This window comes from Parambassis ranga, chromosome 21, assembly GCF_900634625.1.
Source record: "Parambassis ranga chromosome 21, fParRan2.1, whole genome shotgun sequence".
NCBI lineage: Eukaryota > Metazoa > Chordata > Actinopteri > Ambassidae > Parambassis > Parambassis ranga.
The window spans coordinates 12,964,771-12,991,860 of record NC_041041.1 but is presented as its reverse complement, the minus strand read 5'-3'; the positions used below and the strand labels follow the sequence as shown (position 1 = coordinate 12,991,860).

General features: G+C 41.6%; 4 protein-coding genes across 5 annotated transcripts; 1 reads left to right on the top strand and 3 right to left on the bottom strand.

Moving 5' to 3' along the window:
- Positions 1-1,907: 1,907 nt before the first annotated feature.
- Positions 1,908-7,536, top strand: galnt5 (polypeptide N-acetylgalactosaminyltransferase 5). Its single transcript, XM_028394412.1, has 10 exons — positions 1,908-3,202; positions 3,279-3,445; positions 3,846-3,965; positions 4,590-4,725; positions 4,825-4,944; positions 5,029-5,146; positions 5,225-5,554; positions 6,082-6,162; positions 6,492-6,644; positions 6,847-7,536. The coding sequence occupies exons 1-10, from the start codon at positions 2,307-2,309 to the stop codon at positions 6,985-6,987; spliced, it is 2,262 nt and encodes a 753-aa protein (XP_028250213.1). The 5' UTR covers positions 1,908-2,306; the 3' UTR covers positions 6,988-7,536.
- Positions 7,537-7,703: 167 nt separating this feature from the next.
- ermn (ermin) lies at positions 7,704-8,932 on the bottom strand. Its single transcript, XM_028393509.1, has 2 exons — positions 8,259-8,932; positions 7,704-8,188 (listed from the first exon to the last, which is right to left on the bottom strand). The coding sequence occupies exons 1-2, from the start codon at positions 8,755-8,757 to the stop codon at positions 7,803-7,805; spliced, it is 885 nt and encodes a 294-aa protein (XP_028249310.1). The 5' UTR covers positions 8,758-8,932; the 3' UTR covers positions 7,704-7,802.
- Positions 8,933-10,267: 1,335 nt separating this feature from the next.
- cytip (cytohesin 1 interacting protein) lies at positions 10,268-13,144 on the bottom strand. The gene is made up of 8 exons (XM_028393508.1): positions 12,903-13,144; positions 12,546-12,595; positions 12,398-12,452; positions 12,185-12,287; positions 11,882-11,975; positions 11,730-11,796; positions 11,543-11,609; positions 10,268-11,353 (listed from the first exon to the last, which is right to left on the bottom strand). The coding sequence occupies exons 1-8, from the start codon at positions 13,068-13,070 to the stop codon at positions 10,884-10,886; spliced, it is 1,074 nt and encodes a 357-aa protein (XP_028249309.1). The 5' UTR covers positions 13,071-13,144; the 3' UTR covers positions 10,268-10,883.
- A 3,722-nt stretch (positions 13,145-16,866) lies between these two features.
- acvr1c (activin A receptor type 1C) lies at positions 16,867-23,891 on the bottom strand. 2 transcript variants are annotated; one of them, XM_028393510.1, is made up of 8 exons: positions 23,723-23,891; positions 20,665-20,907; positions 20,341-20,571; positions 20,084-20,251; positions 19,719-19,875; positions 19,034-19,158; positions 18,820-18,950; positions 16,867-18,464 (listed from the first exon to the last, which is right to left on the bottom strand). In XM_028393510.1, the coding sequence occupies exons 1-8, from the start codon at positions 23,874-23,876 to the stop codon at positions 18,339-18,341; spliced, it is 1,335 nt and encodes a 444-aa protein (XP_028249311.1). In that variant the 5' UTR covers positions 23,877-23,891; the 3' UTR covers positions 16,867-18,338. The 2 variants fall into 2 exon arrangements, with proteins under 2 accessions (XP_028249311.1, XP_028249312.1); XM_028393511.1 differs by lacking the exons at positions 20,341-20,571; positions 20,665-20,907.
- Positions 23,892-27,090: the final 3,199 nt, after the last annotated feature.

The window sequence follows — 27,090 nt, the reverse complement described above, 5'->3', positions numbered from 1 at the left end:
CTTAGATGCATGGCTGCAACCTTTATTATGCATTAGAACATCTATTACAAATCTGCTGATAATTTTCCTAATTTTTGTTGATTCATTAATGAATTTCTTTGAAATTCTTTAGATAAAATACTGAAAATGGTCATAATTACTTGTGTGACATCGCTCAATCGATGAATTGCTTCCACTCAGTGTTTTACATGCATACCTGTAGTTTCACTGCATGGATCGAACCTGACTCTCACGGTCCTATATGCCTAACCCTGTTTAAACTAAATACAATCAACCAAATGATGCCACCATGAGTGTGAATGCAGAAATCAGTGAATAAATGAATAAATTGCCCAGTGGAAGGAACATATAAGTTCTCACATGCATTGCAGGGCTCGGGGGCTATCCTGAGGCCAATCATTTAGCTAACACGCTAATGAAAGTGTGTGTAGTGCGGGTAAGGGCAGCCGCCATGGGAGGTACCACTCCCCTCCCTCCTCATGTTGGGGACTGTTAATAGGCTGGATGGAGCCAATGGTACTCCCAGGAGAGGCCTGCTGATGAAGAGGAAAACCTGTCGTTGCCTCCACTAATCACTGCCTAATGGCTGCAGCAACGCAGGTTTTACAAATGTGACTGTACATGTGTGAACCAGCACACTTCATTTTTAGGATACAGATTTGAAATATAGTTTTGTTCTGGAGCTTTGTATATATTTGGTAAAACTGCAGTTGTGTTCCCATGTATTTAAAGTTTAATCAATAATCCAAATGAAAAGTGGACTGAATCAGTTTTCATGTTTAAACTGCAGCTTCAGTAGTGTTCCCTGCATTATATATGTTGGAGCAACAACAGCTTAACCTTATAGCTTTAATGCAGCATACATTTTAAATAACAAAATGAACTCACAATGTTGACGACACTGACAAAGAGTAGGGCATTGTATAATATAGCTAATGTACAACTTGCATTCATGTTTGCATGTTTATGTCTATTTATGCAATTGATTGTTTTGGATTTAATAATTATTATTATTATTATTGTTGTTGTTATTGTTGTTATATAAATAATTGAGAACTTTAATATTAGAAGTGGAGACTTATCTACTTTTTGTTAAAAGTCAGTAATCAAGTTAATTGATTGTAATGTGTGTAAACACGCCCACTATGTATGTTTGACGCCATAGTGGTTAATCAGGTTAGGCTGCATTTTTAAGGCGTGTGCAGGTCAAACGTACTAATGACTGTAAAACGTCAACAAGACAAAGAGTAGGACTAAACAAAGGACTAGGAATCAGCGCTACAGTCTGCCAAACTGCGTCTGCCGTACGTCTCGCAGATTGACACAGATAAAACTGGCTACTGGCAGTGGTTTCTCCAGTGTTACCTGAAGGTGTGAGCGTAATGGTTTAACAGAGCGCTTCCGGTTGAAAACTTCAAAGTAAAATGTTAGATAAGCTACGTTTTGTAATGAGGAAGTAACGTGAAGGTCTCAGAAATGTGCTCAGAGACTAGTTTGTAATAAATAATAAATACTACAGCTCTCTATAGCATACACACTGTGCTGTAGAGAGACTACATCTTATCATATGAATCTGGACAGATGGAAAAACTACAGCCTGGGTGGTTGAAGGAATAAAATCAGAGAATGTATTTGAATGTAATTGTATTATGTCCTAGTTCATATAGCTATTGTATTCTATTCTATTATATTCTCACTAACTAGTAATTAAAGCCAGCATTTAAAAAAGTATATTCCATAGTAATCTATAAAGTAGCTTGTAGGTTAATAAACGTTTTAGTAACAGTTTAAAAATCTATAAAAAATGATTTTTGTCATTGTACGCCGACCTGAAAGTATAGAAAACTGAACGTTTTATTTTGAAGGTGAAACGCTTGACTTCCTGTTTCAGTGTGGCTCGTGCAGGCCGGGACTTTTCCTGTCCAATCAGTTTGGAGGACTGACTGGAAGTCCGGAGCTACGTCCTCATACAAAACTCTGTGGGTGAAAGTCGTGGCGTGGACAGACTCTGCGGCAAAGCCGAGAACTTCTGTTGGTTTTAGACTAGGAGGAGGACTTGAAGTCGTCGCGGCAGAAATGACGTCTGCAGGCGGTTGGACGTGACCGCAGAGACACGGTATGGCAAAAACTTACCTTCGTGTTGCGCTGTCAGACACCGCTGACTGTCCATGTGATTTTTCTAGCATGCCACGCAGGCAGCTAACTCCTCCAAAAGTTTGCCTCCAATTCAGAACTGTCCCCGTCAACAAGACTCCTTGACGTCTTGTTATATTTCCACACACAAACAAGAAAAACTCTTGACCGTGATGAAAGTTAGAAGATACTTGCGGGGCAGTGGGAGGGTCCTGGCGTTTGTGTTTGTTGCTTCTGTCATTTGGCTGCTGTTTGATATGGCTGCACTCCGCATATCAATAAACGATGTGAACAGTCAGCTGCTCAAAGATCAAGTGAAAAGAGAAAGAGTGCTGTTCAAACAGCAGTCCAGGGTGACACAGAGGGGCTTTAAACACCCGGTGCAGGGGGTAGCAGCTGCCACCCACCCGGGGAAAGGACCACTCACTTCATCCATCCAGCTAGCTCAGGTGTACAGACATGGAGGTAAGCAGGAACGCATAATAAAAGGCAATAATGTTCACTCTGATGACTCTAAAGTCAGCCCAAAGCAGGGAGATTCTGCTAATAAAATGGCAGTAAACTTGGATATAACTCAAGTGCCACCAGGTGTTCAAAAAAGCAAACCAACCTCAAAGCCTGGACTCCACAAAACTACACAAAATACTCCTGAAAAGATGCATTTAAAGACAAGTGAAAAACCTAAGGATGGAATTGAGACTGGAACAAAAGTGAGCCGAGGCGAGGGGGCACGCCCTGCTGAAACAACACGTCAGCAACCTGCCAGTGAGGTTGGGCCCTCTAAAAGGGAAGAGAAACAGGTTAAAGATGCTGAGAAGACTGTGGCCAGTCTCCATGCAGGAGACAAGTCCATTAAGGTCAGGAAACCAGGTGTCCACAAAGTGCTGTCTCTGGATATGACTCCTGCTCCCAGAGATGTCAACGCACTGGGCCAGTTTGGCCAGGCAGTGATTCTTGGCAGAAATGAAGATGAAGAGGTGAGGAAGAGATGGGACGAAGGGCATTTTAACGTCTACCTCAGTGACCGGATCCCTGTGGACCGCGCCGTTCCAGACACCAGACCTGAGATGTAAGTCTCCTTCTGCATGTCAGCTTTGAAAAACTGCTGTGACTGTGAAGCTGAGCCTCTTTGTTGTGTCTCCCAGGTGTGCACAGAATCTGGTCCATGATGACTTACCTTCCACCAGTGTGATTTTCTGTTTCGTGGATGAAGTGTGGTCGACACTGCTGCGCTCGGTGCACAGTGTGCTCAATAGATCGCCGCCTCACCTTCTCAAAGAGATCATTCTGGTGGATGATTTCAGCACTAAAGGTAACAGTGCCTGTAAATATATTGATTGGCTGATATAAGATAGATAGATAGCATAATGCTTATAGGGTAGTTTTAAAAAGGTGTCATCCCATAGTTTCACCATTAGAGTGCACACTGTCACATGTAGAGCACCTCCACAGCGGAGCAGGTACTAACTGTTTTGTGAATTGCATTGATGGATCACCCCTGTTATGTCCCTTAATACTGCATCTTTAATATAATCCTGTCTGTGACAAGTGTCCTGCACTCATTCTCTTCTGTTTGCAGTGTTATTAAGGTAACTAGTCAGCCATACTGTGTTAAGCTTGTGACTTATTCTGATGTTTTACTACCCTTTGAAAATGTGTCTGTAAAAGACTGGAAAGATTGTGTTACTAACTCAGCGTCTTTACTCTTGCAGACTACCTTAAAGAGCCGCTGGATAAATACATGTCCCAGTTTCCCAAAGTGCGAATCGTCCGTCTCAAAGAGCGTCAGGGCCTGATCAGAGCCCGGCTTGCAGGAGCTGCTGTTGCAAAAGGTAAGTACAGTCAAACTAAACTTTGTTTTGTATGTTTGTATAAAACCTGTCAAACTGTAAAGGCATTCACAGTAGTGTGGTCACATTAACCAACTGTTGCACAGAAAACACAAGTTTCTTCTGAGATGGAAATAAATGTGATTAAAACACCAAGAACTGCTCATTCTTCACATTAGCTGTGTTGTTTACACACATACACTTGTTGTTACACCTGACACCTTACTGTGCCGGCTCATGTGCAGTATTCCGCCATGCTAATTACCATTAAATCCTCTGGGTTTGTAATAATAAAATGTTTTCAGGTCAGATTGTGTCATTGTTCATATTGGTGCAGAGAAATGCATGCTGAACTGCTCAGTGCAAAGCTGTTATCCTGTGAATCCATGCTGTTTTGCTGGTATGTATTTTCTATATGTGAATAACTGCTTTAGCTTTTTGCTTTAGTAGAAAACCTGTCAGTTTGGAACATGCACCTGCTCTCCTGTCTTTGTGTTTTGTATACTGTATATTAACAAACATACCTTTCAAAGAGCTCCATGATGAATGTCACAGGGTTGCTGTGTTAAAATGCATTTGTGGCTGTTGGTTTAACTGCAGCAGGATGTTTGCTTTCCTCTATTGTAGGTGAGGTCCTTACCTTCCTGGATTCTCATATTGAATGCAACGTGGGCTGGCTGGAGCCACTCTTAGACAGGATCTATCTGGATCGTAAGAAGGTGCCCTGCCCAGTTATTGAAGTCATCAGTGACAAAGACATGAGGTGACTGGATAAATATTTACGTCATAAACTAGCAGCGTGGCCGATGTTCAGTCTGTCATACAGCAGTAAATATTATTGTGTTCTGGCTTTTTTCCTCAGTTATATGCTGGTAGATAATTTCCAGAGAGGTATTTTCAAATGGCCTTTGGTGTTCGGTTGGAGCGCTGTACCAGACGAGTACATTAAGAAGAACAACATGACCGTCTCAGATCCAATCAAGTACTTTATCTGCCTTATGTTACTGCCCATATTGGTTTATTTATATGATTATTTCCAGGATTTAATTATGCTTTTATCTAATAGATGTCCAGTTATGGCTGGAGGCCTGTTCTCCATAGACAAAAATTACTTCTTTGAGCTTGGTGCCTATGACCCAGGTCTGGATGTGTGGGGTGGAGAGAATATGGAAATTTCCTTTAAGGTATATCACATATGAAATTCACACCTGAATGTTAGAAAACTGCCCAGATTTGTTTTTCATATACACTGTTGCCAACAGATCTGGATGTGTGGAGGAGAGATCGAGATTATCCCCTGCTCTCGAGTGGGACACATTTTCAGAGGACAGAATCCGTACAAGTTCCCGAAGGACAGGCAGAAGACAGTGGAACGTAACCTGGCAAGGGTGGCTGAAGTTTGGCTGGATGAGTACAAAGACCTTTTTTATGGCCATGGCTACCATCACCTGCTGGATAAAAAGGTCATCAACATTGGTAACCTCACGGAGCAGATCGAGCTGAGGAAGAGGCTAAAATGCAAGAGCTTCAAGTGGTACTTGGAGAATGTGTATCCGGACATGGATGCTCCTCTAGTGAAAGCTGAGGGCCTGGTATGTACACAGTACTGTATCTGCTTGAGCGTGTTTGTTTAAACCTAAGCCTCCACAAGTCCAGTTGCCTCGCTTCAACCCTTTGAATGAATGAATTGATGAGTGTGGAGTGTCTTTGCCTCTGCTTGGCTTTAGGGTGGGCTAGTTGCTACAGTTATTCACTTGACCTAGTGGTATAATGTGGTATTACATGGAGGTGCAATCTGTCTCATCTGAGGATACACAGACCCCTTTGACATGTCGGCATGTTCTTACATTCTGTTATAGTAGTACAGTTTTATTATTTGAAACTTTATCTCAGTATTTGATTGATTTGCTTTTGATTTAAGCTTTTCTAACATACAGCTATTGTTTCTCTGCAGAATACAAAATCTACCGAACACAAGCACTAACTGTGCCCTTTGTGAACAAAGAATTGTTGTTCAGTTCATTTAAGCCTGTGACAGGCATGCCCATCTCTAAAACGAAAAACCTCGAAAACAGCACTGAGTATTTGCTTGTCTAAAATGTTAATCTTTTTTTTCTAGGTCTTTAATCGTGGTTTAAGGAAATGCCTGTCTCTGCAGAAAGGATCTTTGTCCTTTGAGATGTGCGACCTCAGCAAGCAGGTAGGATTTATTCTGTTTGACATCTAGACAGCAGTGTCCCAAAACTGTTACTCTTTCACAGTATTGCTGAGGTTAAAGTGCAGATAACATGCGTGTTTGTGGTCATGACTGTGGTAATTATGGTGGGAGCACTCTCCAGAAATAGACCAGGACAACTGCAGTCTGACACAGGAACCCGAGCCATGATAAACATGGGCGGAATTCAAAACACAGCAAAGTGTGTTTTTCTTTTGTGGATTTAGATCAGCCGCTCTGATGATCCTTCACACTCTTGTAGTATGTTCCATAATTACGCAGTGGTTGCTTTCACTCTCTGTCTGGTATTCAAGAGTCAGCACTTCAACTACACCTGGATGAGGCACGTTCGGCAGCAGGACCTATGTGTTGCTCCCCAAGGCACAGGCAGTAGCTTTGCTTTGGTGCCATGTGATAGTGCCAAATCTGAACTCCGCTGGTTCCACAAATCCTCCAACTCTGCTCTGGTAGGTTGACTTTGGGTGTGGGTGCCATCTTTGTTTTTCTTTTCATTCACAACTCTGTCATTTAAGACATTCTTACATAAAATGAAAAGGTTGGCCTGCTTTAAATCCACCAGATGAACACGTTTCCTGCAGTGTACATAAAATCATGGAGTGTTTAGAAGCTTTGATCCGTAATCATCTTTCCTGTTTTTGTTTCGTTAAGGCGGAGCACCTCATAGCAGAGTTTGTTTCTCACCACATGTGCCTGGAGGCGGAACCTCAAGGTGACACTCTTCGTCTCAACCCATGTGTACCCAGCAACACCTTCCAAAAGTGGCAGTTCACACACTACCGAGCACAGTGATGACACTGAACTGTGAGCGCCAAACATGCACGATAGAAACCATTAGTGGCCTCACATTTAGAGGAAGGTGGAAGCTCTTTGGTGGCAGTAATATGTGTGTTATAAAGATGGTGTGGGATCGTGTGCCAAAGGAAAAGGCATATTTTGGTGAATTAGCACCAGGACTTTCTAAGTTTGTTTAAAAAAAATTACTGCCTGAAAATCATTTAAAAACTGGATGGATGTCTATGGAAGGACACTCCAGCATATGCAAAGAAAACAATAAGAGTGTCTGAGAGATTTTCTCTACAGGGACTGAATAATAAGTACTTTTGGTGGTATGTCTGCTTTCTAGATGATGTCTCATTTGGGTGAAAGGCTGCTTCTGATTTTAAATGCTGCATTGTTTTTGTTGTGAAAACTGTTACTTTTCTTTTTGCCACTAGAGGGCAGTGTTGGTTCAAAACACCTGTGCTGTGATTTCATGATTTTGTTCCTCATGTTACCCATTAAAGATAACTTAAATAAAAAGGATGTTCTTATCAAAGTAAAAAACAACTGCTAACATTAGATTTGATAGCATGTATGTCTTTATTTTTGTAGCTACAAATGCTAAGGGACTGTCTTAGGTTAAGACACAAAATATTTTAGTTATTGCAGCTATAAGCATATTCTGCTGTTACAAGATGTTTTCACTCTAAAAATCATCCAATCAAAAGCACACAGTACCTCTTAGATGTGTATTGAAATGCTACATGAAACACAAATAGCAGTTACATTTTAAAATATTAGAAGTATCAGATTTTCTGTTGTATCCACAAGAAAGGGCTTAAATCTCATCGGTTCATCATCAGGTGCTCAAACTCTTCTACCTTCTGCTGGGTGTTGCCTCTGCGTATCCTGCGGTAGGACACGGTGCTGTATTTGGAGGAGGTGAGGTGGTTGAAGGCTTTCTGATAGCAGGCAGGTTTCTTCATCACAGGCAGGGTGGAGGAGTAACCTGCACTGAGGTTATGATGAAACCCACCGTGGACATGAAAGCTGAGGTCCTGGGCAGCAGTCCGGTCCACTTGTATCTGCAGGTTGGGAGAGCCAGGCGGCTGTTTGGGGAGTTCTGCCTCCTCATTCAGGCTTGTAAAGCTTCTCTCATTAAATTCTTCAAACAGTTTGAGGTTTGCTGTTGGAGCCTCTGGTACCACTTCTTCCATCTCTACATGATTAACTGAAAAAAAGAAACAAAAATCTGTTTTGCGTTCTGAAAACAAAAACTTGTGAAGCTGAATTCATCTTACCTTTTCCTGCTGATGTCTTTTGCTCAGTTTGCTTCTTTTCTTCATTTGATTGCAGAAACTCTTCACAACTTCTGTCAGATGCTCCTGGAGTCAGCTCAGACTCTAGTTGTCCAGGATCAGAGGTTGACATTTGTTCAGCTTTTGCTGTCTGCAGGTTTTGGTGTTCCCCTTCAGTGACCTGTGGGGGGGCTTCTTGCTCTGTCTCTGAATTTTCCTCTTTAATGCCTTCTTTTTCCTCTGGATTTCCCTCCTTCTGCTGGTGAGGTTCTCCAGCTGTCCCGCTGTCTGTAGGATGTGGACACTTTGCTTGCTCTTCATCACTGTAGAACACAGAGTCGTCTCCTTCCTCCAGTGACCACACATCTTTGTCCTCTGGCTCCACCATAGTGTTAAAGGGCTCTGGAGTGATGCTACCAATGATCTCCATCACCTTGGACACCAGCGCATCATCGTCTGCTCTGAGGTTTACAGAATTTGGAGGAACTGCACTTGTCTCCATCTGTCTGTTTTTTCTGTCTTAAACTAATAAAATTCTCTGATTTTTTGATGAATCAAACCAGCATTGTCACATCAGTGTTTGGCTCCGACGCTCCATTGTCAAAGAGCTGTAGGAAAGAATCCATCCTGACTTTGAGTAAACAGCGCTCTGACAGGCTCTGTAGTGCACCTCTAGTACCATGTAACCCCATGTGTGCGTTGAATCTTGGAAGAACAGGGGTTTTTTGTGGGCCCAACAAAGGTTCATTGTGACTCCGGCCTCTGCATATAGAGCGATTGTGCTCACTTGTAAATCTCTGCTTGGTGACCACAGGCTCCCTGTGACATGTTAGTCTGGATTAACATTCTCTTATAGGTTATCTGTTTACCTGAACTTGTGCTAAAGAAACACCCCGTTATGTGCTGATTTTTAAGAACATAAAGACTTTAAGGTTTTAAGATGGGTGTTAATATAACATTCAATAGACTTACAGTATACATAGCAACATTAGCACGGAGTAATCGCAGTGCTAATGTCCACACTGTGGGTGAAAGACCATTTTACATAAGTAGGTTTTGCAGTGTTTACTCCAATACTCCAATACAATTTTTGGGCATGTAAAATTTAGCAATAATTGAATAGGGTCCTTAATAATTCAGATCTGAGTGAGTTGGATCAATCTTTCACTTTCACACTTTCAACTCTTACACAACAAATCTATCAAATGTGTTTCTCAGAACTTCTCTTATTTCTCATCAATGATCAGAAAATCCTGCAGATTTATTTCATGACCTTTTGTAGGAACCCAACCCTCATGTTGGACACCATTTACTCTGGTCCTGTAACTATACAATGCTAGGTGCTATATCTGAGTGTTTTATTCTGCTTTTTTGCAGTACAGATAAAAATATAATTTAATGAATGACTTAAAGTGATAATACTAATAATACTGATAATGACACTGATGGAGCCTAATTTTCCTGATAATGACTGCCAGTATTCATTCAGCTGCTACATTATTTTCTAGTGTACAGCTACCTGATTGGGTTTTTAGTTTAGTTCAGTTTAGCTGGTCATTTTATTTGATTAAGGTAAAAGAACAAGACTTCCAGTGATTTTTCTCACACATGTTTATATGTCAGATACATTGTAAACAGCACTGCCTTCATGCAGGGCAAATTGTTTTTATTAGCTAACACCCATTTATATTTTTCCTCCTTATTCTATGAATAAATGTTGCTTCCCTGATCTTTGTATGAACATCATCATCAGTGGTAATAATGTGGTGCAAGATAACTGAATTTATCATCATTTCCTGGCACTCTTGTAGTTTCTCTTTCTCTGTAGCAGCAGGAAACCATAGAAGTGAGACTCATTACAGGAAACACATGTGGTTTCTAGACCTCTAATTTTTAAGGCTTATTTTTACAATAATCTGAACTGACCCTGTGTTATTATTCTGTTGGCTGGACCCTCCCTGGAAGTCGCACGTTTCTGTTGTGAGTGATGTAAGCAGAAAAACACAAGTGTGTGCTTTAATGTTTATTTACTCTTTTATTTTTACAACATGGATCAAAAACACTTTTTACAGTCACATTCTCTTGCCACTCAAAGTAAATCATAAGATTTAGAATTTACAACACTTTCAGCATTTCTGAACATGTTCATAGTTGTATATGGTCGGAAAGAAATGTGGAAAATGAAAACAAATACTACTGTCGTACCCACATCCTGTTTTTAAGCAGAGCAGTCATCTATAGGGCTTAGAGGCTTGGTTTTGGTTTTGAGCACCTGAATGTGCTGTTTAAAAATAAATTGTATATTTTAGGTGATGATACAATTCAAGGTGCTGCAGTTTTTCAGATGCTCTGAATAATGCTAATCACATGCTGTGATCATGGCATGGAGGAACCATTTTCATTCAAGTTAGCAGGATACGTCGGTTCACTGGTTATATTTTACATTCTGATCTGTATACAGTACATACATAATGCTTTTGTGCCAAACAGTGACCCGGCCAGGAAACACCAACATGTTCATCCTGTGTGCTCCCATGAACGTTGCACTAAGTTTCTTTTTGCAACTTGTTTAAAGAATGGGACCTTAGCAATGCTTACAATGAAAATAATCAGCATGTGCACACGTCACTAAGTGTTTGCTCCCATGTCCTCCTCTTCAACTGATCTCTGAAGACCAGGAATTAACTTGAAGATGTGTTTGCGAACGCTGCCTCTCCTGCTTTTCCTGGGAAGAGTCCCAAACAGGGATGAGATCCTGGTTTCATCCCAGGTAGGAGAGAGAGAGTTGCTGCTGCCGACCAAGCTGGAGCTGCTGGAGCGGCTGAGGGTTTGATGATGATGGCTGGAGCCAGATGAGCACCTGAAAGAGATGTCCTGGGATGAAAAGTCTCTGGAGAAGAAGCAGCCATCCTCTGTGATGCTGGCTATGCTGCAGGGACTGCCTACATCCCCAAACACACTGGCCTGGTCACTGTCTTCTGTCATCACACTCCTGTAACTGCTGTCACTGGAAAACCGTCGGCCACAGCGGCCAATGGGGGAGTTCAGACCAGCTGAGGAGTCCATGGAGAGGCTGAGGCTGCTGTCATTCATGTTACCTGAAAACACAACAAAACCCCCCATCAGTGAAACAGGAAGTTCGTCAATAGCTTCTGTTGTACATTTATTTCTGAGGGGAACACCGTCTAAATTCTAAAGAGCGTGCATTTCAGTTCATATGATACACACAGGACCATGGCTGTGAGAAAGGAAGTGCTGTGGTCTGACAGCTGAGCAAAACTTCTCACCTCTCAATAGGCGCTTTTCCTGTAATGTGAGCGCCTGCAGCTCCACCAATTTCTCACGTAGTGATTGCTGTATGGGCAGAAAATGTCACGATTAACACTTCCAGTAAGTTTCTGTGTGGTTCTCATACACTTGTGAGCCTTAATACAACCACACAGTGTGTCAATGACAACATGAGATAAGCCACACCTTGAGCTTGTTCATCTTCTTCTCCAGCTCTATCTGCTTCACTACATTCCCACATACAGTCTCCATCCTGCAACCACACAATAACACATTGTTACACTGTGCAGTCATTTCACCTGTGGAATCTTACTCATCTTGCACAACGACCCACTCACTTTAGACTGTTGGTGGATTCTCTGATCAGATCAAGTATGTGCTCATGAGAGCATCCTTCAATGCTGACCCCATTGATAGTGATGATAATGTCTCCTATGAGTAAAAATGAGAAGAACCGATGAGTTCTGAGAGGACAACACAGCTGCACTGTGCTGTTTATTTGTGTGCGTAGGTGATTAGGCATGCCCTGTTTCGATGTGTGGTACACCGTATCTTTAGATCTTTGTGTAACAGATAGATAACAGTTGGGTGTGTGTGCGTGTGTGAGAGTCTATAGGGTAGACAGGATGTGGGTGGTTCACCTGCTGTCAGCCCAGCGGTCTCAGCTGCACTGTCCTCCTGCACCTTGCACACAAACGTGCACATCTCCACTGCAGAGCTGTTCTTCTGCTTTAGCCCGTATGTCTGCAACAGGGGGCAGTTTGGTCACAAAAACAATGCTTTTCCACTAAATCGTCTTACACATGAAGGCGTGCATCTTTTTTTATGCTTATAAAATGTGATTTTTGGCTCACCTGAATTTCAAAACCAAACGTTTCATTGTCTTGCTTTTCCAGAACGATTGTGACCCTGTGGAAAAAATACAAAAACACAGTTTTAATTTCTTTTAGATAAGGATCATTTTAAATGGACATTGCATTCAAGATAGGCCACTGTTTTTACCTTTGTGGGTCAGTGTAGTCCACCAGGGAGTTGGAGTGTGTTACTTTGGGCTGCAAAAGGAGAAGAGCAGAAAACAGTTTGTTAGATTTCATTTTTGAGCCTCTCAGGAAACTATAGAAGCAGCTTAATGTGAAGGTATGTCGAGTCTGTGGTGTTGCATACCTCTAAAGATTAAAAAAGTTTAAATCCTATTATCAGTTGCAGGCAGCTGCTGTGTTTTGTTGTAATATATTACTTGTATAATATATTAACATATGTTTGCAATATACAGTAATTCGATAGTAAAATCCTAGTTTTGTGTCATCTAACTTTTATTGTAAGTACACATCGTTGCCACATATGCAGTGTTTTTCTCACCTTGCACGGTCTGGACAGAGAGCCTGTTCTCTGCCGGTGTCGCTCATTGTTCCCCCTCAGTGATCGCCTGTACCACAGAGAGCTTTTCTTCTTTGGAGCGTTATCCACAATCCAGTTCTCCTGGCTGGCCTGGCGTTGAAGTCCATTGAAATTCATGGTAGCCTGCATGGTAGAGTAGTCCTCAAAGCACCATCATGTCCCGCTGCAGCAGCTCTTCAGTGATTGTGTGGTCCTGCCCTGCTTTGAAGCCACAAACAAAATGTTTCAAAGCGGAAATCCACGTCATGTGACGCTTGTGGTGGACCTACATCTGCAGATCTAGAGGCTCATATACCTTATTTCCTGTTCACCTCTTTTAACTTTTATTTCTTGAGAAGTCAGCTGAAAGAAAGAAACAAAGCAAAGGAGAATGCCTGAGCTAATTCCCCTTCAAACAGTCCCTTTCCTTTTTGCAGTCTTAGCAATTCGATTTATGGTCTGTCAGAAATCAGCAATGCATGACAAACTGCAACCTCACTCCACTCCGCTCACACCTGCTTCCACACTCTCTCACTCTCAGTTTCTCAATGGGCTAAGCTTCAGTCTGAGTCCTGTGTTCTGCCAAGCAGGGAGACTTGTCTCATGAGGACAGACAAAAGGCTGATTTAGCTCGGGGCCCGTGTCACGCTCCCCACAAACAGACAGCATGGGTCATTGGGCCGAAGGCATCAGGCACGGCCGGATCAAAAGAAAAATCACACATGCACATACACACACACATACACACTCACAGAGGCAGGTCTGTAGCAGTCAGGACTGATGGGTTAAAGAAAACAGAACCACGGTGGACACATTTGCTCTGACTCCAACACTGGCACCTACAGATAGTGCACTCTTTAGCCCATAAAAAAGAGTACGGTATATGATCATGTGCAATGCTTCATGGTCCTGCATGTCCACTTTAAGAGAGAAGTATTTTACAGCAGTACAGCCTTATAACAGATTGCCCCACAGCCATCCACTCTGCCCCACTGACCCTCAGCAGCACCATTGGCCAACCAACCACGAGACTGTCTGGAACACTGGACAGTACAAATCCCCGTCCACATTTTTCCCACTTAAGGAACAGAAAGCTATTTGTCTAATGGCAATCTGCTTGATTTAACAGACTATTGCAATTAAATATTCTTTAACTATCAAACTTGCCTCAAGATATTTTACAGAAACCAAGAAGGGATACAGAGGTAATGTCCTGCAATGGATGCTGACAGTGAGTGGAGGGACTGTGCTCAGTGCATCATGGGAGGTATCTGTATGTAGCAGATGGTTCAAAATAACCTGAGCTTGCAATTTTGGAGTTTATTTTAAAAAAAAAAAGAATATTTTAAGCCAAGTCATGGCCTATTTTACCTTTATCAACTGTAAGAAAATAAGCAAACCTTACTCTGAACATTTGCAGTTAGGCCATTAAGGATTTAAAATTCTATTTTGGTAGCAATAAGGAGAGGTCAATATCGCCAAAATATCGCTGAAATGTCACCAAAAGTCTTACAGACTTGTTTTATAGTCATTTGTATATTTTTCAGCCACCTACAATGTTTGGCTGTTCTTACAAAGTAGAAGTGTCCTTCATGGTGACACTTATTGATTTAAATCAAATTAAATCAAAGAACTTTATTTGTCCCCTTGGGGCGATTCAAGGCATGTGAGCAGTTACACAGCTAACACAGTAATACAAATACAATAAAATCAAATAGATAGCATAGTCATAAAAAAAACAATTCAAGACAGATTCAAGGTTCATAGATTAGTCTGTGGGGGGGGGGGGGGGGGGGGGGTGAGGTGCAGAACAGCTCTGGGAATGAAGGTTGTCCTTCTCCTCTGAGTCCCTTATCTGGGGCAGTGGAGCCGGCGACCTGAGAGGAGCCATTCAAACACTGGGAATCCTGTCCTCAGTGTCTGCTCACACACTGTGTTCAGTGATCTGAGTGGAAGTCCAATCATTTTGGAGCAGTTCCTGTATCGAAGAGAGATGTCATGACACTCTCTATGAAGGAGTGTTAGAATGTTCTCAGTATGGTGCTGCTGACCACAAAGGAGTTAAGTTTCCTCAGTAGGTACTGCTGCTGTATATTATTAGATTAATATTGTTCCCAGATATTTCTACTCTTCCCATATCTCTACTGGCTTCCTGTGGATTGTGCCATCAGATGTTGTAGCCAGCTCCCTCTGCTTCCTAGAGAAGGTCACCACCATCTCTTTTGTCTTCTCCACATTCAGCTCCAGTGCAGAGTTGGCGCACCAGTCCACAAACTGCTGGAGTGGTGGGCCATGGTGGTGAGAGCAGCTGGAGAGCAGGAGAACTGTGTCATTTGCATACTTAACCAGATGACACTCTGGATGGGTGGACCTGCAGTCATCTGTGTATAGAATAAAGAGCAGAGGAGAGAGGACACAGCTCTGAGGGGAACTGGTGGAGGCGAAGATGAGGTCTGACAGGATTTTGACCAGCGCTCTCTGTGATCTGTTACTCCGGCAGGTAGAAACAATGGTATAGTTTCTCTGCGAGGATGTGCAGCTGCAGGGTGTTGAATACAAAGGAGATTAATCTGCAGACAGCAGTCGAGTGCTGGTATCTGTTGCAGGTGTTTGTGTACTGTGTCCATTATGAAGCAAACTGTCCATCAGTTGGTTTCCTTGGTGCTATAGTTCTTCATGACTGTCTCCATAGCTTTCAGACTGAGGTCTTGTAGAACCTTAACAGAGCTCTGCTTTGGAATGGGGACCACTGTAGAGAGCTTCCACAGCTGCAGAACTGTGCGCACTGTCGGTGGATCTCCGGAACAGCAGCTGCAACACGCCTCAACATACATTATAGAGAACAAACATGACAGGGTGTTGATGTTGTCGAACAAGCTGAATCTATTGTGTTTATATTATAGTGGATGTATATATCATGGTTTAAGATTAAGAAACCTTTATTAGGCTGACAATGGGGAAATTGCATTGTTAATAATAATAATTAAAACTAAAATGAACAACAGAGGCTGTGGTGCAGGCAATAAGCAGTGGATTGGTCAGGTCTGCTGGCAGCAGCCGTATTTCACACCAAAAGCAATTCTTTGTCTGTTTCTGGCAACCTCTGCTCCAAATGTGTCCCCTCAGCCTGAGGTGAGTGACACAGTGTAACCTCCTGTTAACTGAAGGTGTTATCAAAGACATCAAAGCGAAAATCAGTTACAGCAGAAAGTTCAGGCATTGACTCATTCCTGTAATGCTGATGTCTTGAGGGTTACAGCCTCATTTCCTCTGCCTAACGGACTCCAACAGCATATACGGAGAGCAACAAAGCAGAAAGCAGAGATGAGTCACAACTATTATAAAAAAAGGAGAATATAAAAAAAAGGCCTGTTTCAGAGTCGGGAAACTCTGGTCTACGTGCAGTAATTTGTACAGCTTGGCACATAATGCCGTTTGCAATGTCAGATATTTTTATTTAATCATAAAAATCGCATGAACCATGAAGAGAGAACAGCACAAACAACACATACAATACAGTTAAAAAAGACATCAATCATAAATTGCACATGATGACTCCTGTGACTGAAAGGTCTTCTACATGCTGTACCATCAGCTCCTATCTGTGTCAGTTATCAGAAAGATGTGACTTAACACTTAGCATAGATACAACTAAAACACCTGTATTGTATGTATTTTTTGAATGGACAGAGGCAGGGCCAGTGGATTCAAAAATGTGTTTTTAATGGTTCCTATCTTACATTCAATAGTCCCAAGAGTTAATTAGTTAATCTGAGATTTTCACATGAACTGATATTTGCCAAGACAACAACAAGCTACAGTACATAGCTTCAGTACAGGCAACACCGCTGATGCTACATATCATTCATGAATTCATTTCAGAAATACTTCACAAATACAGTGTCAAGCAGCTATATGAAGTATATCATTCAAATGAGCAACTAATTACACCAACAGGATGTAGATCTATAGTAAAAAACAAAAAAATAAGAAGCCATTTTTTCTCCAAAGCACCGGTTTCACAGTTTCACATACTGATTCACATCAGTTAAATACAAGTTTCACATGATATGAAACACACACACACACATGCACACATATTGGTTCACACAAGCACACATGGTGTACAAAGTTACCTGTCTGCACTTTCCCTAAGCCTGAAGGCTTTATAGGCCACGTCAGACTATGGCATTAGTGACAATAATGTGACTCAAAATAGTACTGATTTACTGCCAGTGTTAATGTAAGCTATGCTATCAGGCTACATCAGCCTTTTGGTGTGTGTTTTATGTCTTTATCCTGTGGCTGTTTGTATCAGATGGTGTGGGATTTTCTTTTAAAAATCACTTCTGTCAGGGTTTGTTTTGTTTTGTTTGTTTGGGAAAATTATTTTAAAAAACCAACAATACTCCTCCAACAGACATTCAGATGCACTTGTATAGATGCAAGATGGACCAGCTTTAGTCTCGGAGCCACAAACAGCCCAGCTGTTACATATTCTTTAACACACAGTGACAGTGTTTGTGTAACTGCTCCTACTGCCAGAGGAGGGAGACAAAGGTTCTGCACTGTAGCTTTAAAACACCAAAGCTATCATACAGCTGTCGGAGAGCAGTTATTTATTGTGCAAAATACACAGTAGGAAGTCTTTGCTTCACTTATTTGATTCATATTTAAAGGTAAATATTTGTCAGTGACTTTTCCCATGAGGCTGTTCATCTCTGGGACTCAAAGTGTAACGTGTCATAAAAACATTGTTGAACTGTAACCGTTTAGAACAGCTCTGTTTTGTTAGCCTCTGTTTTCATTAACCTGACCTGTGCATTACTGTCCGTTTCTGTCCGAACAACCCGCCTGAATGAGCGATAAGAAATATATTTAGCTGAATTTCTCCCTCATGTTCAAGAACAGACCATACATTCTGGACAAACTGCAAAAAGCACTTAAACACTTTAAAGTTCAGATTATTTCACCGGCCAGGCCCATTTAGGTTTTTTTATATATATATTCTTTATGATTGTCATTAGCACACTACCTACACAGCAGCACTGCATTAGCTACGAGATATGGCACAGAAAACATAACAATGTGCAACTTCAAGCTTTGGGCACTTAAAATACTGAGGTAGAAAAACATTTTTTTATTATTCACATCACTTATCTCATATGGCTCTTCCTACTAAAAGTCCTGCTGTTTGGTTGGGTTGACTGGGTGTCTCTGTCTGTGCACAGCATCTACAGATGCTTCCTGCATTACTTTGGCACCAGGAACAGCCCAGAAGCAGCTCTGCTCTCTGAGGATGTGTCCTGCAGGGGGCAGCCTCAGGCTGGAGAAGAGGACAGTTTCTCCCTGTTTGCTCCCAGTCCGTCATGTTGCACCGGTGCCAGCACCAGTGCTGATCTCTGCAGGGCCACAAATCTAATCTTTTACATCCTTTATAACAGACAGCTGAGACAGGGTTTTCTTGACTCGCAGAGCAGTGAGCCTTGCCGCAGGGTTGGCGTACCAGCACTCTCTCATCAGTTTGCCCATCACACGCAGAGCCTGGCGCCAGCAAGGAGACATAAATATAGAAGCTACAATATCACTTCATTTACACAAAACCTACACATGTTCTACACACATAAACATCACTCTGGATGAAAATGTTTGATCTAACCTCTTTACTTGTTTGTTAAAGACATATTTGATGGCCAAAAATGAACATGTGATTCATCAGATGAACACCCACGACTCTTATCTGAGACTGCAGGGTGCTGTTCAGTCTCACTGTGATGGTAGTCACAGTAAAGTAATGTGCCCATAATTAACTTCAGTTGACATTACCATGTGATCATGACACAAACAAATTAGTATTGACGATATAACTATCCAACACTATGTGACATCATAGTCTCACCTCACAGCTCTGCCACTGATTGGGAACGTTGGGTCTGAACTTCTGATCACACACCACCTTCCTCATGTCCTCGATGGACGGGTCTGAAGGCACTATGTCGTAATAAGGCAGCTGAAAGTCCTCATGAAGCCCTGACAAAGTCATCGTTTTGGTTTAGATCATTGTCGTGCTTTTTTTTTGATACAATCAAACATGACAGTTTTATTTAAGATACCTCTAACAGAGCATCTTCTCGCCAGTTCCCAGAACACCAGGCCCAGTGAATATATGTCTGCGCGCTTGAAAGACTCAAAGCTGTTCATATTGATTGACTCATCAAGGATTTCAGGGGCCATGTATCTGCAGGGGACAAAATGATTAGAGTCTAATGGGGGGAAAAAACCCGGTACCTCTTGCCTCTTATTAGCCTACTCAATGTTCTCTGAATTTAAAACCACAGTCGAAACTGAGAGAAAAAAAAACATGCAGCAATAAATCAGTATTAATCTGAGAACACAGGAAAAATCCTTTTCTGGGAATTTGCTCCCACTTTCTTAGGAGGAAATACATTTTTTAAAATTAAACCTATTAAAATTAAATCTCATAACACACCACTAGGTGTCACTAGAGTCCACATGTTTCAGTCCTCTCACACAGGGGTGACTGCTTTAAAGAAGACTGACTTCTTACTTGCATCAGGTTTGTTTGCTCTTTCATACCAAATAACTTTCATGACTTTTGTTCAACTAACATTTGTCTCTTAAAAAACAAGACCTATTTGCTGGTGTGAACGTGCACATGCACGTGATAAGACTTCCTCTATATTTCTGAATCAATTAACAGTACATCAACTGACTTTTAGTCTCACTGAGAGTCTTTTGTGTGTGTGTGTTCATTCTGTGCTGTGATGGAAATCTGACCTCTTAGTCCCCACTCTGTGGTTAGACGGTATGTCGATGGTGTCTGTGGTGGAGTCGTGTTTCACAGCCAGACCCAGGTCTGCAATGACTGCTGTGCCGTTCTTCTTAACCAAGACGTTTTTAGACTTTATGTCTCTGTGAGCAATGGCAGGCTTCCCTAGAAAGAAAAACAAAAATGGTTACTGTCATACCATATCTGAGGTCTCAGGTTTTACTGTGAATTATAGTTACACCTGTGAATGTTAGAGGAAATGAATCTTTTATGTCACTTATCAAGATAAGTTTTTGCTTTTTTTTGCTAAATTTGACACTAGTAACAGATTTTTTTGTTTTGTTTAAATTTGACTTTTAGCTTGTTGTTGTACCCTGTGTGCCGATGATTTCCATGTGAAGATGTGCCAGCCCACTTGCGATTGACAAAGCCAGGACCACCATCCCTTCCACTGAGACTGTGTACCTGTTCAGGTAATCATACAAGGAACCGTGTTCATGGTACTCTGACACCAACCACAGTTGAGTCCATGAGCCGTTATCTGCAGTAAACGACAGTCATATGTCAGCACAACATATCTCATACTTTGTCATTTGACTAAATTATGTTTGAACATCTGCTGAGTGTCACCTTTATTATCAGCAGCGATAAAGCCCAGGATGTTCTCATGCCTGAGCATGACAGTCTGATAAATCTCTGCTTCCCGGAACCAGGACCTCTCGTCCCTGGAGGAGAAGATCTTCACAGCCACGTCTTCTCCTCGCCACTTTCCCCGCCACACCTCACCAAACCGACCTTTTCCAATGGTTTCCTGCAGAATAATGGTGCGAGCTATGGTTCGCTGGACCAGGAGAGGCAGCCCTACAACAGACAGGGTAGGACAACATGTTTTGTCTCTGCAGAGCACAACAATGTGACATTGTATCAGTGAAGACTGCAGCATTGTTCTCTCACCTGATCCTGAGCCTGATGTGCTCATGTCATAGATGAGATCTTTGAGACTTTTGTCCGGTGACATCAGCATCTGGTCATCCAGAGGCTCCTCTGAATCCTGTTTGTGGGCTTGGCTGTAGGCACAACGGTAGCCTTGCACAACAAACACACCCAGCAGGAGCCCCACACACAGCAGGCAAGAGGGCACCAGGATCACCACAGCGAGCTGCAGCCTGCTCCAGCCAGGATCCGCCAAAGGCTTTTCTGATAAGTATACACAAAACATTGTTGCCATAATACATCCAGAACCAACAGAATGAGAGAGGGTTTGGGCTCCCTCTGCTGGCTGTTGCTAAACACAACAACAGCATAGGGAGTGTAAACATCTAAATAGTTATCAGAGGTTTGTACTGTAACTACAGCTGAACTATGCATGTCTGCAGAAGAACACTTACTGACCTTTAGAGGAGCTCAACAAAATAAGACATTACTCAGAATTTTGAAGTGAAATTTGTACAGCTGGCAGACTCTCTGGTTTGTCTGTTGAAAACGTTGCCAGAAATTTTCATGGCAGCCTCTAAAAACACAGCTTTTGGTGCCAAAAAGCATTCCCTCATGTCAGCATGCTGTCCATGTGCTCCTTTACAGGAGTCATTCACTGATCAGAGCAAGTGCACTGTAACCTTAACAATAAAATTGTGGCTTTGAACAAGGTAAAAACAAGGTAACTTGACATTTCTATCTCTGACCTTCATTCCACTCTGGGGGTGGACAGAGGAAACATGGACAAAGAAAATAGCAGAGCAGGTGGGCCCTGTGATAATACAAGATGTACCCACATCCAATGAATCAGACAGTGTGGTTATACATAGAGAGAGAGAGAGAACAAATTTTGTAACTTTAATTTGGCGACTGCGGGAACTCTTTCAACATACACGTGTCCTATAATATTACACACAAGATGCACCCAGAGCTGATAAAGTGTTGCCATGTTTCTTTAGCCTTTTGATCATCTCAAATCCCCAAAGCATGAAATGTCCTCACCAGGAGATCCTTAAACATGCAACATCTGCAGATGGCAACACACGGTGAACTAAACCACAGTTTCCTAAGACATCGTTAGCCTTTTACCTAAATACATATCCTGCCATGTGTCCAACTGGAGCTCAGCAAAACAAAACTTTACTCTCCTCTGGCCCAGAAGCATAAGCCTTCCTACAAACTGTACGGGTCAGAGAGGAAACCTCTGCAGACAGTTCTGCTTTTTAAACTTCGTCTCAATAAATCAAACGCTGACTTTAGGCGTCACTGCGGAGGTGAACACACATCTTTATGTAGAAGACTTCATTAACACCCAGGATGAGCTCACGTGCTGATGTTTAGCAGAGCAATGGAACAGATTGATTGTGCTGTCCTCATTCACAGTCAACACCATCACAGCCTCAGGGGCGCTGCCTGCACACGTCTCATTGACAGTCTGCAGCACTTCACTATTTAAATCTGCTGTATTACATCTTCTGAAACTACTTCTGATGTTTCAAATTTTTCATATATGAATTACAGACTATACTGCAGTGTTTCAATTCAGTACAATTGAGCCGTTTTGTATTTTAGTTACACGTATGTGAGCAAATCTCAAGTCATTAAGTCAACAAATTTTTAAATATCAATAGCTTAGATCACACTTTAAAAAATATTTTAAGTGAATATATTTTGGTTTTGGACTATTAATTGAACAAAATATTAAATCACAAACATTGTTGACTTTTTTATCAACATTTAGATTCCATTCATAGAGCCACTGAAATAAATCATATGATGTTTTGTTATAGACAATATAGCAACTTAAAATAAATTAGAAGCCACCCAATAAAATATATTGCTGTTACAGGTTATAATGCTGCATAGAGAGTCACTGCTGCATATACCTGCTGCATATACCTGCTTGCAGCTCTTCTGAGAGCTGCAAGCAGGTATATGCAGCATCACTCCCTCTCTGCTGCTGTTCGCTTGGATCGCTGACATCAAAATCTGCGTCCAAGAGCTCACTGCATGGTGGAACCTTTAATAAGGACAGTCAGCTATAGGACACAGCAGAGGAAGTGCAGCAATGAGAGGCTGCAGACAGAGCTGCATTTATCAGGGGACAGGGGAGACCATTCAGAAACTAAGCTGCAGCCTCAGCAGTGAATAGTGGCACCTTTGCTCAAAATGTTCACTGATACAAACAGAAATATCATGCAATGCGCTGCCATCACTGTCAGCATGGGCTGCTATAGCCCTGAAGGAGCTGTGCTGGACAGAGGTGTCTGAGAAGTTCAGCATCATCATTCATGTTACTTAGATGAATTCTATAGTCAGAGTCATTTTTCTGAGTGCATGAACTATGATTTGGATGGTAGATGCATATAAATGCTTGCAGATAGCCTATTTATCATCATGTCCCTTCAGTGTTTCTCAGCACTCAGATTCATTGCAGCATCTTTCAGCTAATTTTCTTGGTCTGTGATGGTTTGCAGCAGGCCAAAATCTCCCAGCAGACAAACATGTGTGTGTGTGTGTGTGTGTAGCTACAAAATGATGCATGTGTAGATGTAATTTTTAATCAAAATAGGTTATGTTTAAAATAAGCAGAAAAATACAACCAATCCAAACATCTAGTAATAATACCCTGCTAAGTGTGGCCCTGACCTCCCACTGCCTCCAGTGTTTTCCACTTAGTTATGCTATAAGGCCAGGAGCAGGCCCACGAGAGGCTTTTAGGACTACATGCCTGACAGAGTATTTATTTATAAATCAGGGAAGGGAGGAGGGGAGGATCACTAACCGCCATCCCACAGCCTCTGCCAGCTTTGTTATGTCACAGGATCTAGGAGGATCAGCATCCACCTCGTCTAGCCAGGACCAGAATGAGTGGGAAATCCCACACAGATTGGGTTGGTGTTGCTGTTGACTGAATAATACTGAGCTGCATAACATTAACAGACTAAAGGGATGAAGCCATTTCCTCTTTTTCCTTCATTACTGTTGGTTGGTAAGGGAAAGCACTGAGAGCAGCAGAGCACGGTGCTGTCTGTACCTGGGTGCAGGTGCAGAGTCTCGTTGTTGCAGAAGTCAGTGAAGCAACAGTTCCTCTTGGATACATTTCTGGAGCTGTAGCAGAAGACCTGGCCCTTCATCTCAGAGGGCGACAGGCAGGACTTCACTGTCTCCTCCTTCCCGTCTATCAACATCACAGAGTTCCAGCAGGCACCGTCTGCGGATGTCTCACAAGTGTGGTTGGTGCACAGCTGGCACACACACTTCAGACCTGAAAGACATTGCATCACCCAAGATGGTTAGGTTAATTTATTGATTTGTGGAGACAAGTGGACAGACACATTCGGACAGAGAGTTTCATTCCCTGGCCAGTGGTCTTTAACTCTATAGAAGCAGGATGCTCTTGTTATACAACGAGGCCCATGCTCTTAAATGACTGGATGTGGAGGAACCAGAGTAATGCCTCTTAGTTTAACACCCACATAATCTTGTGTTCTCCTTGGAGCTGCTGTCATGCTGTGTTTGATAAGCTTCTGAGTGATTGATAAGCAACACTGCACTGCCTGCTCGCTGGAAAAAAACAGGAAATAACTGAATATTTTATGTTTTTAACTAAGTGATAGATAGAAATCACATAACATCCGTATATGTTAGTGTATGTAGGAGGTTCTACATTATTATTAAACCTATTCAGATAAAAAACAAAACACATACATTCCTATAAAAACAGATTAACAAATTTGCAGGCCGCTTGTAACATTATAAGATCAGAGTATTTACAGATATCACAAAGGGGTGGCTGTGGCTCAGGTGGTAAGATCGACTGTCCAATAACCACAAGGTTCCCACCCTGGCTGCATGCCGATGTGTCCCTGGACAAGACACTCAGCCCTAAGTTGCTCACCAGCACTTTGAGTCCTATTGAGTAGGTAGAAAAAAAATCTATACACTGTTGATGTTGGATCAATACATATGTGTAATTGATCCACCTCTTATAAATGCATCTTTGGTGGCCATAAGAAAGAGGTTTCTGTAGCTACAAGTACAGTGGTTGGCTTCTACCTCTGAGCAACATTGAGTTTAAGATCTTCTTTAAGAAGACATGCTGGTAATATACTTAAGACTGCAGGATATGATGATCAATAACTCACAAAAGGGGGTGATACCACCAACTGTTCACCTCCTGCAGATTTCAGCACAGCGGGGACTGTTGATTTGTTCGTCTGCTGCTTTGATATATCACATTCCTGCTTAAGGGAATTGAGAGAGAGCCAGAGATTCAGGTGAGGTTGATTGGATTTTGTTTTCTACAGCCTAGATATTAGTCATAATAATTATATGATGGTGCTGTGATAAAGCAACACCTGGTTTGAAAAAGACTTTGAATAGTTTGTATATAATCCATCCTGATGTGGGGCTAATATTTAAAAAATACACTGTTATTTTTAAACAGCTGGGCTGTGTAGCAGTAAGTAAAGTAAGTAACAATAAAGAATGAAAAGTGATTTCTGTGGATCATTTTGAATCACAGCTACATTTGGTGCACCAATAAATGCCCTGAAGGCATGCGGCATCCAGTGTGGTTTATATTTTAGCAGAATAATCTCCTCTCTTTTTGTCTTTAAATGGGATTTATTGACAGTCATCACCAACTGAGGTTTCTATAAATCTCAAAGCACCTAACAACGCATGCATCAGATGAGATCAGGACTTTGGTTCAGAGAACCTGGAATATGACAAAATTTCTTCCAACTGGGAGTTGCTAAGTAACAACCAACTCAAAGGATAGTTATGTTTAAATATAGTGTTGCTCTCTATGTTAGACAATACACAGATTTTTTACATTTTCTTAAAGCAGATGAATAACTGAGGCATTGTGTTACTGTTTACTCCACTGTGGAGACAAAGGGGAGAGATGACGCCAAACTCCTCAACATAAAAATAACTTCTAAATAAATAAGAATAAACAGCTAAATAAACTTTAGCCTTCCATGTCGTCATCTGCTGTAATAATTTCTAAATCATATATCATGTGTGACACGTCCAGACAGTTCAGTTTGTTGTCCTTCCAGTGCCACTCAGGGAGAACATTCCACACTTCCCTTGATGAATGCTGAGTTATAGTGTGAGGTTGATGCTCTGGATGAGACTGGACTCGCAGCTGAAGGAGGAACCTCACACAGTCTAAATCAATAGAAACTGTTGCACCTACATCAGGTTTCTGGACTTAAATCTAGCCTGAGGATTTCCTCTGCTACCACATCAAACAAAACAAAGAGCAGTAAAGAAAATGAACAGCATATTCAAGAGTGTAACAGAATCTCATAAAATTCAAGCTGTTCTGAAAGCTTTGCTTCTGCAGCTGTTTGGCCTTGAGGGTCTGAAAAGTTTTTGTGAATTACAGAAAAACATTTATCACAAATGCACAAATAATAGCAAAAACTTGTTATGTCCTTTTGTTTGTGTTTCCACACGTGCAGCAAATGTGTGTGTGCTCCCTCCACTTCCTCAGGGGGAAAATGATACATAATTAAATTCCTCTTACATGCTTGTTACTCTTAAAAAGCTGTTTACCTTAAATTTAATTTACAGGAGCCGCAAGGCTTGTGAAACAATTTAACCTCAGAGGCAATGAGCAATAATTGCTGGTTATAAAAGTACCACTCATGAGTCATATAGCAAAGGAAGCTTTTAAACATATTCTAAAGACGATGCCAATACATGCTGCTTATTTACCTGTATTGTTACTTTGGATAAAGGCATCTCAGAGGAAAACACACTCCAAAGAATACTGTAGAAAATACTTTTCTACAGTAAACCTTCCATTTAAAAACAGCTTACCGTATACTGTTAATAATGTAATTTTTTTGTCAAGGCCAACCAGCATCTGAACTGATCGGGGCTGCTTGCTGCCTGACTATAGATGTCTGGTGTCATTTATTATTTGAAAGGCTTTGAACAGCTCACAGCTTCATCTTATTAGAAGTAACACACAGAGAGTGAACTGAACTTGATCTTTACAGTAAAACATGCTAATCCAGATGTTCCATAGAGCACAAAGTGACATCTCCTTATCTGCACTCCAATCCAAATATTAATTAAGAAAACGCTGCAAAGAGGCTCAGAGCAGAGTGCTCTGTATAAACTATGTCTAGTGATCAATTATGAAAATGGTTCCAGATTAGTTTTGGATGAGTGACTAATTGTTCCAGCTGGAAAGTTAAAAAAAATCTTCTTAAGCAAACAAAAGTTCGCAGGAAAAAAAGCAGGTGTCTGTATATCACATTTATATCAAAATCTGCCTACATATACAGAACATTATTCAGCATGCAGGTAACTTGTAAAAGTAGTTTGTTTACAGGTAATTTTCTCTACTTTGAATTCAGAAATATAATTCTGGCATCAGTT